The 18,007-nt window shown below is 34.8% G+C and overlaps 1 protein-coding gene across 3 annotated transcripts in view; it reads right to left on the bottom strand.

Annotated features, from left to right (window-relative positions):
• Positions 1-18,007, bottom strand: part of UPF2 (UPF2 regulator of nonsense mediated mRNA decay) — a 95,725-nt gene that overhangs the window by 60,234 nt on the left and 17,484 nt on the right. For all 3 annotated transcript variants that reach the window (XM_059892813.1, XM_059892814.1, XM_003586747.5), the window contains exons 4-8: positions 16,855-17,015; positions 13,636-13,833; positions 13,022-13,171; positions 11,690-11,793; positions 9,079-9,164 (exon numbers count right to left, since the gene is read on the bottom strand). In XM_059892813.1, coding sequence (XP_059748796.1) covers positions 9,079-9,164; positions 11,690-11,793; positions 13,022-13,171; positions 13,636-13,833; positions 16,855-17,015 — 699 coding nt within the window. The remainder of the gene's footprint in view (positions 1-9,078; positions 9,165-11,689; positions 11,794-13,021; positions 13,172-13,635; positions 13,834-16,854; positions 17,016-18,007) is intronic.

Raw genomic sequence — 18,007 nt, 5'->3', positions numbered from 1 at the left:
GTACCCTACAAGCAGTTAATGATCATCAAGTAAGTAAACATCTAGTCACTAACTACAGGTAAAAACAAGAAAGCAGAATTACACGGTTTTGTTCCTGAGCGGGGCGGGGGGGCAGGGAAGTCTTAAAGGTTTTTAACTTCATAATCTATCAGGTTTTTAGCTGTTTTCTCTCTAAAATCTAAATGATTTAACTGTTGAAAGCTATTATATTTCTGTGCTCAAAAATGCCTGGAAAAAAATTAATGTGAAAGAACCCTGTTACTGCTTATTTGAAGAATACAAAGGTTTTTCTTCATAGAAAACACTAAAGCAGATGATGATTCAAAAGGGACAAAACAAAAAAAAATTAGATCATTTACTCTGAAACAGACAAGCAAATGCCCGGTAACTTTTCCCACAACGTTCATGCTCCTCATGCAACAGTGCCATCAAGTGGTACAGTGCTAACAGAGCTCCCAAAACTCAGTTTCTCATTCTTAGCAAGGGGAGCTTCAATTAGAAACTCTCTCCCCAAAAGTCCAGCAAATGCTCCTACAAGCTGGATCAGGAAAAGCTAAGACTGAAGTGAAGCACTTCACTGGTGAATAGTGTTCTGTCTATACTAATATAAAGAGACTCTGAACATCCACCCATCTGCTAAAACATGATAAAATCCACAGGTCTTCAAAGTCATGAAAACCAATACCAGGTTCATCTATTTTCAAAATGAAGAACTAAGAGATGCTTAGGAACGTTCCCTGATTCCGGCTGACTTCATACCTGAAAGTTCACTTAGGTGAGGGAGCCTTGGGGGGGGCTAGGAGTGTTTTCTACCTTGATCTAGGTGTGGATATACACATAATACTTAAGATGTAAACACTTTATGCCTTACGGTCCAGCAATCCCACTGCTGGGCATATATCCAGACAAAACTATAATTTAAAAAGATACTGCACCCCTATTTCACACAGCAGCACTATTTATAATAGCCAAGACATGGAAACAACGTAAGTGTCCATCAACAGGTGAATGGATAAATAAAGTAGTATAATGGAATACTACTCAGTCATTAAAAGTGAAATAATGCCATTCGCGGCAACATGGATGGACCTAGAGATCATCATACTAAGTAAAGTAAGGCAGGAGAAACAGAAATACCGTGATACCATACGCAGAACCTAAAAGACGACACAAACAAATGTATCTAAGGAACTGAAAGAGACTCACAGACAGAGAGAATAGATCTGTGGGTGCCAAAGGCACGGTCAGGCAGCGGAGGGGAGGATTGGGAGCTTGAGATTAGCAGACACAAACTAGTATATACGTGATGGATAAACAACAAGGGCCTACTCAACAGCACAGGGATATTCAATATTCTCTGATAAACCAAAATGGCAAAGAATATGAAGAGGAATATATATGACTGAGTCACTTTGCTACAGAGCAGAAATTAATGCTGGAAATCAACTACACTTTAATAAAATTTTAAAACAAGATATTAGCACTTTGTGTGAAATTTCAATTAAATGTGTAGACAGTTATACTACAAATTAACTATAGAACAATATGTAAATATATAATTAAGGGGATTGCTATAGATTTCATTTCAGTGGATTCATTCAAATTAACAGGCTAAGAGGTACAGTCCAGCCTTTTCAAAAAAAATTTAACCACTATTTATTTAATGAAGGAAGAACACAAATGAAAATTAAACCAGTGCTTCAGATCAGACCTTGAAGAACTGTAAGATGGAATAAATCAATCTTTAAAACTTTTGTCCTTCAAATGATACTAAGAAAGTGAAAGACAACTCACAGAATGAAAGAAACCATCTACAAATTATATCCCATAAGGGATATGTACAAAAAATATACAAAGAACTCATTACAATAAAAAGACAAATAATACAATTTAAAAGGATTTGAATAACTTTCCAAAGAAGACAGACAAATGGCCAATAAGCACATGAAAAAATGCTCACAATCATTAGCCATTAGGGAAATGCAAACAAAACCACAATGAGATAAATTTCACTTCACACTAAGACAGCTAAAAGCAAAACAGCAACAGTAACAAGTATTGGTGAGGATATGGAGAAACTGCAACATTCATACATTTCTACTGGGAATGAAAAATGGTGCAACCATTGTGACAAACAGTTCACCAGTTACTAAAAATATTAAACATACATTTACTCTGTAACACAACAAGTCCACTCATAGATATATACCCAAGAGAACTGAAAACGTATGTTCACACAAAAACTTGTATAGAGTCACAACAACACACTCATAATAGCTAAAAAGTGAAAACTGCTTAAACGTCCATCAACTGACAAATGGGTAAACAAAATGTGGTAGAGCTCTACGATGAAATACTATTCAGTCTTCCTTTTTAATACGTGTTATGACAAGACCTTTTAGAACTAACACCCAAAAAAGATGTCCTTTTCATTATAGGGGACTGGAATGCAAAAGTAGGAAGTCAAGAAACACCTGGAGTAACAGGCAAATTTGGCCTTGGAATACGGAATGAAGCAGGGCAAAGACTGATAGAGTTTTGCCAAGAAATGCACTGGTCATAACAAACACCCTCTTCCAACAACACAAGAGAAGACTCTATACATGGACATCACCAGATGGTCAACACTGAAATCAGACTGATTATATTCTTTGCAGCCAAAGATGGAGAAGCTCTATACAGTCAGCAAAAACAAGACCAGGAGCTGACTGTGGCTCAGACCATGAACTCCTTATTGACAAATTCAGACTTAAACTGAAGAAGTAGGGAAAACCACTAGACCATTTAGGTATGACCTAAATCAAATCCCTTATGATTATACAGTGGAAGTGAGAAATAGATTTAAGGGTCTAGATCTGATAGATAGAGTGCCTGATGAACTATGGAATGAGGTTCGTGACATTGTACAGGAGACAGGGATCAAGACCATCCCCGTGGAAAAGAAATGCAAAAAAGCAAAATGGCTGTCTGGGGAGGCCTTACAAATAACTGTGAAAAGAAGAGAAGCGAAAAGCAAAGGAGAAAAGGAAAGATATAAACATCTGAATGCAGAGTTCCAAAGAAGAGCAAGAAGAGCTAAGAAAGCCTTCTTCAGCGATCAATGCAAAGAAATAGAGGAAAACAACAGAATGGGAAAGAGTAGGGAACTCTTGAAGAAAATCAGAGATACCAAAGAACATTTCATGCAAAGATGGGCTCGATAAAGGACAGAAATGGTATGGACCTAACAGAAGCTGAAGATATTAAGAAGAGATGGCAAGAATACACAGAAGAACTGTACAAAAAAGATCTTCACAACCCAGATAATCATGATGGTGTGATCACTGACCTAGAGCCATACATCCTGGAATGTGAAGTCAAGTGGGCCTTAGAAAGCATCACTACGAACAAAGCTAGTGGAGGTGATGGAATTCCAGTTGAGCTATTCTAAATCCTGACAGATGATGCTGTGAAAGTGCTGCACTCAATATGCCAGCAAATTTGGAAAACTCAGCAGTGGCCACAGGACTGGAAAAGGTCACTTTTCATTCCAATCCCAAAGAAAGGCAATGCCAAAGAATGCTCAAACTACCACACAATTGCACTCATCTCACACGCTAGTAAAGTAACGCTCAAAATTCTCCAAGCCAGGCTTCAGCAATATGTGAACTGTGAACTTCCTGATGTTCAAGCTGGTTTTAGAAAAGGCAGAGGAACCAGAGATCAAATTGCCAACATCCGCTGGATCATGGAAAAAGCAAGAGAGTTCCAGAAAAACATCTATTTCTGCTTTATTGACTATGCCAAAGCCTTTGACTGTGTGGATCACAATAAACTGTGGAAAATTCTGAAAGAGATGGGAATACCAGAACACCTGACCTGCCTCTTGAGAAATCTGTATGCAGGTCAGGAAGCAACAGTTAGAACTAGACATGGAACAACAGACTGGTTCCAAATAGGAAAAGGAGTTCGTCAAGGCTGTATACTGTCACCCTGTTTATTTAACTTATATGCAGAGTACATCATGAGAAACGCTGGACTGGAAGAAACACAAGCTGGAATCAAGATTGCCAGGAGAAATATCAATAACCTCAGATATGCAGATAACACCACCCTTATGGCAGAAAGTGAAAAGGAAATAAAAAGCCTCTTGATGAAAGTGAAAGTGGAGAGTGAAAAAGTTGGCTTAAAGCTCAACATTCAGAAAACGAAGATCATGGCATCCGGTCCCACCACTTCATGGGAAATAGACGGGGAAACAGTGGAAACAGTGTCAGACTTTATTTTTCTGGGCTCCAAAATCACTACAGATGGTGACTGCAGCCGTGAAATTAAAAGACGCTTACTCCTTGGAAGGAAAGTTATGACCAACCTAGAGAGCATATTGAAAAGCAGAGACATTACTTTGCCAACAAAGGTTCGTCTAGTCAAGGCTATGGTTTTTCCTGTGGTCATGTATGGATGTGAGAGTTGGACTGTGAAGAAGGCTGAGCGCCGAAGAATCGATGCTTTTGAACCGTGGTGTTGGAGAAGACTCTGGAGAGTCCCTTGGACTGCAAGGAGATCCAACCAGTCCATTCTGAAGGAGATCAGCCCTGGGATTTCTTGGGAAGGAATGATGCTAAAGCTGAAACTCCAGTACTTTGGCCACCTCATGTGAAGAGTTGACTCATTGGAAAAGATTCTGATGCTGGGAGGGATTGGGGGCAGGAGGAGAAGGGGACGACGGAGGATGAGATGGCTGGATGGCATCACTGACTTGATGGACGTGAGTCTCGGTGAACTCCGGGAGTTGATGATGGACAGGGAGGCCTGGCGATTCATGGGGTCGCAAAGAGTCGGACACGACTGAGCGACTGATCTGATCTGATGACATGGATGAACCATGAAAACATCATTCTAAGACAAAGAAGTGAGGTGCAAAAGGCCACAGATTTTATGATTTCACTTACAAGAAATACCTAGAATAGGTAAATCCATAGAAACTGAAAGGAGATTAGTGGTTTCTTAGGACAGGGGAGAGAATGGGGAGGTGGGAAATGGAACTGCTTGCTAAAGGATGTAAGGTTTCTTTTAGGGGGACGAAAATCTCTTAAAATTTTATTATTGTGATAGTTAAATATATTCAAAAGACTAAACTGTATATACTTTATAGTGGTGAACTGCACTGGTAAACTGTTATGAGAATTATATCCGAATAAAGCTGGTTGCTGTTATTTTTTAAACTAAAAAACATAATAATAATAACTATGAAGACGTTCTTAAGATTTATTTAGTTTAGTGCTTCCTTAACCAAACTATACACACAAGGTAAGGCAGCTAAATTCTCTATCACATATACACACATATAAAACCTTTGGGTCCTCATAGGCACTCAAGTAACTATTAAATAACTCATTCTGGTTTTTTTTTTGGTCAACTCAGACTAGACGGACTAAACAGACAAAGAGGGACTCCTGGCCATAGAGAAAAATAAAGACACTCACTAGGATTCACGTCCCTTACAGGAAGGGGAGGGAAATGCCACACAAAGAGGGAGGCGCCCCGCCTTTCCCAAATATGTTTGAGAATGTTCATGAAAACTGACTGTGTAAGAGGCCACAAAGAAAATTTCAAAAACCTTCAAAAAGCAAAAATCACACAGTATTCTCTAATCACAGTACGATAAAAATATGAATTACTAACCAGGTCAGAAAATGAAGAATTTCTAGAAAACACAAAAATAGAAATCACATGTCAGAACTAACAGATACAGCTAAAACCAGGGTAAGAGGACAGCAATGTATTAAATGCCAAAAAAGGAACAAAATGAATGAAAGAAAACAAAAAAGAAGAAAATAAAGATAAAATCCAAAAATAATCAGTAGGAAAATAATAAAACAGTAGACTACATAGGTAATCTAGAAACTGGGTTTTTGTGTGCATGTGTGTGAAAAAAACTAAAATGAATAAACCACTAGCTAATAAAGAGGATGAAGAAAGGAAAAATACAAAAACAGGATTGTTTGTAATGGCAAAGACTGGAATGTCCAAAATGATTAAATATAGTACATTCATAAAAGTTAACTCCTCCTAAATTTAAAAGAAAGTAACAATAGAAGTCTTTATTATTGATACGAAAAGATTTCCAAGCTATACTGTTAAGTGAAAATAGTAAAGTTTGGAAGAATAAGTACAGTAAGTGGCTCCTGTGTATAAAACAGGAAATATAAGAATGTTGGCATGCTCCTGCATACGCAGAAGAAATTTTGGAAGGATACACAGTAATCAAGACAGTGGCTTCCTACTGGGAGCAGAGCAGACGCGGAGACAAGGATAAGGACACTTTTTAGCACAAGGTTTTTCACGTAAGGGTTTTCAGTCCTATGAATGCATTCACTTATTTTTTAATAAAAATTTTAATTGCATATGACCAATATTAATTCATCAAATATTTTCAAGCACTTATGTGTACCAAACACTATACTTGATGTTGGGGATGTTCAAAATGAAAAGATCTGGTCCTCTTTTAAAGGCCCCATATTTTTAGTTTCATAGGAATACAGGCAGCAAACCAACATTGGGCTGTAACTAATACGCCTAATGTGATGTGCCAAATTCTTCATATGTGTGAAGACATTATGTTGAAAGTCTATAAAAGAACACCTATATATACATAAGAAAAATAAGGATGGTTGTTCAGAGAAGATAACTCTTATCCTAAGACTTCAAGATTAAGTCAGAGGTTTTCAGTAAATAAAAACAGGATATCCCAGACAGAGCAGAAAGCAGGGGCCTGGAAGTAGAGAGCAAAGGGTATCCAAGAAATCATTACAGATCAGGATTTTCCAAGACGAAGAATAGCTAGAATGAAGACTGAAGAAGTTGAAAAGGGGCTCGGTAAGAAAGGGCATTAAATACCACGTTACACAAGTTTATCACCTTCTGTCTGTGAGGCATTGTGCTCAGTGCTGAAAAAAAAGAAGTAAAACTGCCTCCCTCCTGCAACTTAGTCTAGACAACAATGTCCAGGGAAACCAAGAAAGAGGTTTCTGCAGTAGTCTGCTGTGTGACCTTTCCTGTCTCTGGCTCTGCACATAATGTTGCCTCTATCAGAAATGCTCTCGACATTTCCTCTCCTCATCCATTCCTCGCCTCGCTCATTCCTTTCTCAGGAATTGAATTAAATGACCCTTGTTCCAGGCAGCCTTCTCTGACTCCCGAGACTAAATCAATCAGTTCCTCTGTTATATACTCCAAAGCACGCTGGGATTCTTCTTGTCAACTGCTCTTAGAATTATCCTTCTTCCTCTCCAAACTGTAAGCTGCACGAATACAAGAGTTGAATCTGTCTTGTTCACTACTGTACCTCCAGCACTAATCACAGTATAGAGTAGATCCTTAGTGAATGAATAAATTTTAGAACATAATTTTAACCTTTCCTGATCACTCAAGCTGACTATAAAAAACCTAAATATTTTTATATTTCAGGTATGTAAGACCAAGTGGTCTCTTCCTCATGGCTCCAAAAGGCCATGCATTTTAAGTACTTATATCTTTTTCTCTCCTCTCAGACCATCAACTGTCACTTCCTACTACTTTCAAGTCTGTTTCTAGCAGATTCCAACTACTTCTAGTTTGCACCTAACTGCTGAGCTAAGCAGATAAATCCAATAACAAAGAATGTAACTGGCCTAAGACCAAGTAAGAGTGTTTATATAGATATAGATATAGATATAGATTTTCAGTCTTCTCCATGGACAGGGGAGTGGGATGGAATGGGGATAGGAGGAGACAAGATGATCTCTTATAAACAAACTACTTAATATCACTGCATAATTCTTTTGTTAAAAAAGCCTTTTATTTTGGCTAAATTTGCTTCATTCTATACTAGAAGTTCAGATAATTGTTACTACGTGTTTATTCATTCATATGAACAATTGAAAAGAAAACTATGCAAGAAAACATTCCATTGCAAAGGTAAAAAAGAACCAGTTTAAAAAAATGGTCCAAAATATTAAGGCAAAAACTATTTGAAATTCTGAGTTTGAAAGTAGAATGTGTCTGACAGTCAAAAACCTTATAAGTAACTGGCAGTATTATTTTTTCAGTTGTTCATGAAATAACGGTGTACCTTGCAACTGATGGCACCTCAGATTTGATGAAATGTAGCATATAATTTTACATAATAAAAGTAATTCATCTAAGATTTTCTCAATTGGATAATTCTCAACTACTACTCACTACATTAGCACATTCTATCTCCCTTGCCCCACTAAAATGAAAAACCAAATGCTCATATTAAGGCTGCTGACAGGGATAAAAACCAATATAAATGAAAAAAGTAGTGATTTGTTTCACAGAGAAATGTTACCAATGAGAGACCAACAAATGAACCAAATTAAAATTTTGCTTAAGAAATCTTTAGTGAAATCCCACAGAATCTTTCTGGGGGAAGTATCTATATTAGCTATGATGTATGTAATCATTTTAATAGTTAACAAAATCCTTTAATTATTCCCTGTTGAATAAACGGAAATAGATCTTCTCAAAGTTCCTAAAGTCAACAACCTATGACTTGCTATGGTCACCTCCTAAAACATGTGGGTGAAGTAGGGGCTTTAACTTAGTTTAAGAGAGCATTAGAATTCCCTATCAGCATTATGAAACGGAATACACTTCTTGAATTACTAGCAGCATAATCACCAATGTGAGCTTCAAGTCCAAACCAGCATAAACACCAAAAAAACCTTGAGAATTTTCATTTAAACACAACACGTAAGAACTAGATAAAATCAATTTACTCTGATCTTTCTACAAAACAAAAATTCTCCAAAAAAAAAAATATATACTATTTTTTCTCCTCAGAGGAGGTGTAAATAAATTGCTTCTAGCAATGATTAAGTTATTATTAAGTTCCTATTATTCTTAAAATAACAGGAAAGCATCAGAAGGAATATTAAATCAGGGAGAAGTAAGTTCTAGAAAATATGCTAACAACAATGATAACTTCCATTGACAAGGGATATTTTTAGAGAGATAATTATACAGGGGCTTAGCTCTTACAATCACTGCAGTGTAGAAACACTAAAAAATTACTCTTTTTCTTTTTAAACCTACCTTTGTCTGGGAACTATAAAGAGCGCCCGTACCAACTTCTTCCTATTTGCTTTCGTGTTCATGTTCATGCAAAAGTCCATCGCTGCCTAAAGGAGAAAAAGCAAACATTTTTCTTAAAAAAAAAAAAAAAACTCAATTTAGCTACTAAAACAGCATGCTAAAATGGATTCCTAATAGTTCCTAAACAGTTCACAATGGTTTTAAGACACTAGTATTACAAGGATATTCCAAACTTTAACAATCATCAAGCTTAAGCTCCTCTTTCCTTATATATCTCAAAACATATTTCACAAACTTATTAACTACAACCTAGTGCTAAAAACAGAACTTCCAGTGGGTAGACTGAAGACCTATGGTGACACATTTGGCAAATAACTGCATGAAATGTGAAACCCATGCTTTTGATCTCACAGATCAATATTAGTATCAGGAAAGTTTTCTGATAGAAGTTACAAAGTAGCAAGAAGCCAGGAACCAAGAAAATTATTAATGCTAATAAGGATTAAAAAAGAATAAAGACAAACCAGGTAAGAGAGACAGATACAGATTATAACCAGAAAAATTTAAGAGTAAGTGCTTCAATACTAACTAAAATGGTTTACTGTTGACAATCAGATATAGTAACAAACTAAAGAAACCACATCATAAGGACTATAATTGTTATTTAATATAGCAATCCACTCTTTTACATTTTAATAACAAAAATGTGTTCAATATTTTATCAATGTATCTAAAATCTAATATAAGTGTAGAAGAAAAGCTAGGAGAAGTCTATGCTCTGGGAAACCACTAGAAAACAAAATTATGAGTAACTGGTATTTTTTAAATACAGGTATATATATTATTTAAATATTAAAGATTTTCAATATATAGTTTATGAAAACAACATTTAAGATATATTTTAAAAAGAAAATAACTATTATCAAATAACTCTACTGGTATCACCAGTATTTTCCTTCTATAGTTTCACATAATTATTTTATCATTAATTTCTCAAACTTTAGGTAGGATCAAATACAAAGATTCTCTGGTGGCTCAGAGGGTAAAGAGTCTGCCTGCAATGTGTGAGACTCAGGTTCGATCCCTGGGTTGGGAAGATCCCCTGGAGAAGGAAATGGCAACCCACTCCAGTATTCTTGCCTGGAGAATCCCCATGGACAGAGGAGCCTGGTTGGACACAACTGAGCAATTTCACTTTTCTTTCTTTCTACAAAGATTCTCTGATTTCCCTATAAAGGATGTCAACTCTTCAGCGACACACTCACTGAAAAACCTTCCATTTGCTAAAAACTTTTGATAAAATAAAACACAATTAATGTTGATTAGATTCAAACCCAGTAAAAGCACATTGAAAGTATTCACCAAGATTGAATTAGTTAAGAGTAAAACCAATTTAAACTTTTTCTTCTGCTTGTTAAGGGAGTATAATAAATTTTATTAAAATTATATTTTATAACATTAAAGCTTCTTACAGCTAATTAGAATAACAGCAGAAAAGCAGAAAGCACACTAAAATTCCTTCAAGTAATTCACCCACATGAAATACTAAAAAATTGTGGACTAGGATAATAAAAATCCCAAAGGTCATCCACTCAGAAAAAAGCTGGTTAACACTAGAAAATGTCACACACATACACACACAGACACACACACATACACACCTCTCAAGTCAACATTTTTTGAAAAAGAAAAAGAAAAAACAGAGAAAAACATTTAATGGCTAATAATGGACTATGTTTCAACGAAAATTAGGAAACTGGTAACTACTATCTACTGGCAGTAAATACTTTTAGTTGTTTTCCCTGAACTGAGAGGCTCATTTTGTTCATGTTAGAAAAATGTCTGTTAAATACCCAAGTCTGAATAACCATGGTTCATCCCACAATTCTTTCAAGTAAAAATGGTACTCTATATAAAAAGTAGCAGTTTAGCTTGCAACTCAATCATACAAATGGCTTTTCTCAAGGCAACCTTGAGTCAGTAGACACATATCCTTCTTATTTTATCAAGTTAAAAGGAAGTGTACTCAGAGGTTGAAATGAAACAAAATCACTAATTTTTACAGATTCATCAAAGAGATGTTTAAATTAAAGCGACATTGTTTTTTAATCGCAAATGCACAGCAATGAAGACTACAATGGCTATTATTAGAGTCTGCTACCGATGCAGCTTGACTTCACGTTAAAATGCCAGGTTTACCCATCATCACTTTTGCAAATGTCAAAAACGGTGAAAAAGTGGGGGGAAAACTCCTAGTATTAGTATGAAAAGAGTTTTGACCTTACAGACGCCCTGAAAGTATCTAAAAAGACACTGGGAATCTACAGAGAGTACTTTAAGAATATCTGGTCTAAAAGAGTATTTTCCACACTGTGGCAATATGTGAAGGGGAGAGGTGTCAAGCCCACAGGACTCTAGAGACAGTTCCACCCCCAAACACAGCATCTACAAATTGGCTCCAACTGTGTTCATTTTGAATTCCTATATTAGATTCCATTTGAAGAAATGGCTCATTCTACAGCCAAAACTGCAAAAACCACAGACATGCCTAATTTGAGCTATCTTAAAAGGTCTACATGCTTTGAGTAAAGTCACACAGAGGCACTCATACCTTGTCTATCAGATCACGGTTGACGCAGTTGGGTAACTGCTGGAGGAAAGCATCTACTATGAGCTTGAGATGAGATCCAGTGCTGGCTTCTTCATCCTCTTGTTCTAATATGAAATTGGATTTTAAGTAGGTTTAGAAATATACATAGACAATGTAAGAATAAAAATCTTCAATAAGATGTTATCTGAGGCACAGATAATCTAAAGCACTTTTCTTATGAAAAATGAAGAACTTTTTCAGATATTACTCTTGAAAGAAAGGGTATCTTTAGAATCATAAGCCTAAATCACTAGTCTTTATCAACTATAAAAGGGCAAACTTTTACATGAGAAGTCGTAAGTTGCATGTAGTTTTAGAGAAGATCTACTATTTTTATCCGTTGAACACCCCTTTTCCCATGTCTTCAACTAACAGCATGATCACTGCTTCCCCTCAAAGGCAATCCATGGGATTCTGATGGGAAAGGGTGCTGCCCAAGCACAGATACCATTACTCCTCTGGCCACAGGCAAGCATGACACAGGACTAGCCGACTCCTCCAAGATGCTTATACACAGACAGTGGGAGAGAATCCCTCTTTTCCTCAGATGTCACTAGCTGGTTTGAGCCAAGGGCAGCCTCCAGCCATGCCTCCCTCCCTCCATGACATGGAGAACTAGAGAATCTGCAGCAGGAAACAATGAAGCCCACAGAGAGAAAGGCAACTCTGACAAAGGCATTCTTCTAATAAAGAACCCTAACTAATAAAGAAACCTGATAGAAGCAGTCAGGAAATAATGAACAGTGTGATATTTTTATTACTAAATACAAAACATTACTCAATAGTAAAGACAGATAAAAATGACAGATGAACTGATATACCAATTGTCTTTTTATCTCTCAACTTTCAAATGCATTTATGTTAAGATTGTAAAGATTATATCAGAAATAAAATACATTAAGGACAATGCTAAAAGCACTGAAGTGCAAGACATATCTATTTAGATCATCACTAAAGTTTGTAATCACATAATATGGGACATGTAGTGTTACTGTTCCAAATCAAATTCCAAAAAAGTGAGGGCCTAGAGACAACAGGAAAACAAGGAATTAAAGAGTAAAGACCCATATTCACAGGCAAAGAGCTTTGTGTATAAACACTAATCAAAGGTTAGGAATTCCCTGGCAATTCATTGGTTAGGACTCTGCATTCTCACTGCCAAGGGCCTGAGTTCAATCCCTGGTCAGGAAACTAACATCCCACACGTCGCACGGGATAGCCAAAAAATAAGTAAAACATTACATTAAAAAAAAAAACTAATCAAAAATTTAAATTTTTGGCAAAAATGTTTACCTTGCTCATCAAGAAGTTTCTTTGTAAGATCTTCAGCTTCATCTCCACCCTCTAGCTCCAATGTGTCATCATTAATTTCCAGGTTCTCCAACTCAAGTTCCAAATCATCAGGACTTGATACCTCCTTATTATCCTTAGGTTCCTTTGTCTCTGTTTGAAATCAAAGAATCAGTATCTCTGAATTAAAAGTCATATTGAAATCCTGCTGCAAAAAATAAAGATTCACAAAATCTGCAACATTTTTCCTAGAATCTACATTTATATCTGGCAAATTTGATGTTTATATTCTTAAAAATACATTATGGTCATGGAGGACAAAAACCATAATTTCTTTGTGCATGACATCTGTTCAGTGAAGAAATGAATGGATGGGTGGACTGATGAATGGAGACATACAGGCCATGAGGATTTGTGGTAATGATGAAAAGAAAATAAATCTGATTAGATAAAGTGGACTCAAATTAATTAAGATGTCTATATTATTCTATCATTCATTTAATCTAGTAACTTAATGTTCATATAACAAAACTAGTAAGTAAAAAAAATTTTTTTACAAATATTTGAAACTAAAATTTTTAGCACTTTAATATAAAAATTTGTCCTCCAGCATTTACCTTTGGAATCATCCTTGCTGGACTCTTTATTCTGACAACTTTTTTCATTATCTTTAAACAAGATGGCTGGAACAAAAGCTTTCAAATCAATGAGGTTCTCGTAAAAATTCCGAGCATCTTCATCTTCCCATATACCACCTTCTAAGTCATATTCTCCAGGTTTACCAGGTGTAAATATATCAATTCCAGGCCCATGCTCTACAGTAAAATAAATCACGGGGAATTAAAACCAATGAATCTTGAATGTTTCAATTAACAGATACTTCTTCAGTCAACAAGCACTCTTGATTATGTATGTAACCATCTTTACCAGAAAATCACAAATTCTGTTTTAAGTAAAGCTCTAAACCAGGACAGATCAAAGGAAAGTGCAGGATAAACATGCTTTTTTCTTGAAGTTTTAAGCAACTGATATGAGATTAAGTAGCTATTTGATATATTAGGCCCATCTTCACAAAGCTTAAAACCAACATAAGAAATACATAAGCCTGGCAATTCCTAAACATCTAGCTTGAAGTCCCACCTCCCCCATGAAGCATTTTTTTAATACTCCCAACACTCTGTATGATTTTATCTCAATTATGTTCGCAATTTTATGCGAACATAAAATATTTATGGTTTATGGTTTATCTTACCATAAACCCTTAAGAAGCATCCCTCCTTTTGGTATTAAACTTGGTATAAGACAGATTGCCATAAATGGTCAACTGATTAATAACTAGAAAGGAAGGGAAAGAATGATGAAGACATATATACACATTTCAGTAGAGAGTGGAAAACCATGCGTTTGTATACACACACAGGCTACATTTACATACAACTATAGATGCTTAAAATTCAGAACATTAAAAGTAATTTCCTACTTCGTGATCAAAAGACCATTCATGATTTTTATCTATTCTCACTGTACTTTTTTTTTTTTTTGTACTTCTCTCCAAACTAGAATTTTAAGAGAATGATCATACAGATTAAAAATAACCCTGAGAATAATTAGATTATTCATTAAAAGTCATTTAGGAAGAACAGGACAAAAATAATAAAGTACTGGCTCCCTAACTCATTACTTATACGCCTTACAAAAAACGTATTTAAACACAGGACACTGAACCAATGTAAGAGAAAAGACTGATAAATTTAATTCCTTTTTAACAAAAATGTAAATAAAAACAGGGAATTTCCTGGTGATTCAGTGGTTAGGATTCCAAGCTTTCACTGACAAGGGCTCAGGTTCAACCCCTGGTTGGGGAAGTAAGATTCCATAAGCAACGCTGTGTGGCCAAAAAAAAAAAAAAAAAAAGAGCAAAGGACAAACTAGAAGCCAATACTGGCAATATTTATACAAAGGAATTAATATCCATAATATAAAGAGCTTCTGCAAATAAAGTCCAAAATCTAAATAGAAAAAAACGGATAAACCCTCTGAACACATAAGTCAAAGAGTATATCAAAAGATCCTAACCTCAGTACTAATCAGAATAATGCTAAATAAAACAAAGCATTTATCACTTTGACCCATTAGATTATGTTTAAAAGATTGATATCACCAAAGGAGAAAAATTACCAAAGGTATAGAGATCAATTAATCAATCAAATAAATGCAGAAGTGATATAAATGATATAATTAAGACATGGACATTAAAACAGTTATTACAACTATATTTCATATTTTCAATAAACTAGAAGATACTCTAAGCATGTTGGAGACCATGGAAAACATAACTAGCTTCTACATCTTTACATGAGAGTATCAGACACCAAAAAAGGAAAAAAGAGTGAACTGGAAGACACAGCAATAGAAACTAAGCAACAGAAACTAACCAATACCAAACAGGGCGGAAAAAAAATACTAAAGCACAGAGAAGACAACTTCAAACGTAGTGGTATTTGAATTCCTATAGAAGGGGGAAGAGGAATAGAATACATATTTGAAGAAATAAGGTCAAGATTTGCTAAATTTGATAATTATAAACCCAGACCCAAGAAGCCCAACAAATCCCAAGCACAAGAAACATGAAGTAAACCACAGCAAGCAATTATCATAATTAAGTTCTTTAAACTCAGTGATGATAATATTTTAAAACAACCAGAAAAAAAAATACACATTTAAAAAGAACAAAGACACGAATGATAGCAGCTTTCTCGCTGGAAACAATGAAAGAAGACAGTGGAACAACATCTTTAAATACTGAAAGAAAAAAAAAAGCCTCACCCTTAAATTCTGTACCAAGTGAAAATATCTTTATAAAATGATGGCAGAATTTTGTTAATTTTGTTGCATAGTATTTACATTTATACTGTAGTAGGTAGTATAAGTAATCTACAAATGATTTAAAGTATATGGGAATATGTGTGCAGGTTATATGCAAATACTAAGCCATTTTAAATGAGGGACTCGAGCATCTTCAGAGGTCCTGGAACCAGCTCCCTGAAGATACCAAAGGACTATAAATGTTTTCACAGTATACAATGAATATTTTCTTATTGAGGATGTAAAATACAAAATACTTTCCTGTATTATAAACGGATACTTTACAAATACTTCACTCTTAAGATTTTAAGTCAATAGGATTTTCAGATAGTTTTAAAATTAATAATGTATTAACATTTATCAACTTACTTCTCAAGTAGTTGGTATAATATAATATGGCAATGTATTAGGAGCCCTACCAAAAAGGAAGTTTAGAACACCTTTGCAATAATATGAGAAATAACTCATTGTACAAAATGGTAAGTTTATCTTATAAAACTGCAAGGTTTTATAACGAAAACTGCAAGTAACAATTTATGATAATACATGATTCAAAACAACTAAATTAAAAATAAAAATAAACATAGAAATATTAGTATCCCAAAGGTCCAATCCACCTTATTACCTACCTGAGAAATACAGTAAATCTTTATATAGTTCCAAACACAGTTTAAGACAACCCCTGTTAGATACAATCTAAGAATATCTATTATAAAAGAATCTAAAGAAACCCATCATATCATTATAAGTTATCATTATAAGGCTTCACTGCTCTAAGCACAAAGACTTTTCCATTCAGAGAAGCATTTTAAGTAGATTTAGGTTTTTATTAGGTCTTAATACTTCATTAAAAAAAACTTTAAAGGCATTTCAAAACATCTAATTTCAATAATATACATCTGAGAAGACTAGATAGACGTCATTAATGCTTACTAAAAAAAAAAAAATCACAGTGTTTAAGGATATCTTACCTTCTGGTGTTGGTTTATCTTGAGGAAGATCTGGCATATTTTCATCCAAAAGGTCTGCTAAGGATTGAGAATTTGCCAGTAGCTTTTGATAAGACATAGCAAATTCTTCATACTGTTTATGTCTATCTTCACTTAACTCCCCTTTAGAATGTAGAATACGCCTATAAACAAATGATGAAATAATCTTGACAATCTTATCAAAACAGATGTGATCATCTATTATTATACTGGGAATTGTCTGATTTTATCAAACAAGCTTATTAGCATAACCTTCTTTAATAACCTATGTTCAATACTTAACACTTTCAAGATGTTATCTGAAAATCAAAACTTACATCATCAAATTCACCTAAACAAATTAATCTTTTAAGCAATTAAAATTTAACATTGGTTCTTCAGAAAATATGAAGTATGATTAACAAGTATGCTGCAGAAACACAAAATTTAACAGTATGCCACTAACCAATTTTTAGTATTTTGTTACAGTCATATACCCCAGACATACAAGTTGGTTTTCAAAAACAGGTTAGAGACTCAGTACCTTTAACCTTTCACAATGATTTGATTCAAGATTATCTTGAAAAAGCCTGCATCTTCCCTACAGTGAATTCTCAATTTACTATGCAAGCACTCTTTATTTAGTCATTTAACAAATATCACTGGAGCAACCCACTTAATCAAGGCCAGGCCACTCTGAGGAGCAGAGGACACAAGTATTCTTCCACTTTGCAACAATTCACTAATAAACCGCCCACAGTTATTAACAGAAATGTAAAACTAATGAAAAATTTTCAATTGTACAGTCGAGTAAAAAGTTTACTATATTAGCTTAGATGGTTGAAATGTCTACAGCTGGACTCAATTTTTCTACAACTAAATATGTAGTAGTGTAAGACATGAAATTTATAAACCTTATTACAAATACAATTTCAAAAAGTCAATTATAAACTGTAAATTAAGTCACTTTCAAAAGTAATATATAAAAGTATTTTTATTCCTTGTTTTGAGTTTTCTTCTGAACAGAGAAGAAAATGAGTTAGATGGATTTTTTTTGTGTTGTCATATTCTGAAAAGTTATAGAAAATGAAGTTTTCCTGAAGAAAAATCCTTGCCTACACTTACTTATCTCTGTTTATTTGGCACATTTCCAAAC

The sequence above is a fragment of the Bos taurus genome, chromosome 13 (assembly GCF_002263795.3).
Source record: "Bos taurus isolate L1 Dominette 01449 registration number 42190680 breed Hereford chromosome 13, ARS-UCD2.0, whole genome shotgun sequence".
Classification (NCBI taxonomy): Eukaryota; Metazoa; Chordata; class Mammalia; order Artiodactyla; family Bovidae; genus Bos; species Bos taurus.
The sequence above is the reverse complement of the archived record's forward strand: the minus strand, read 5'-3'. Positions and strand labels throughout refer to the sequence as shown.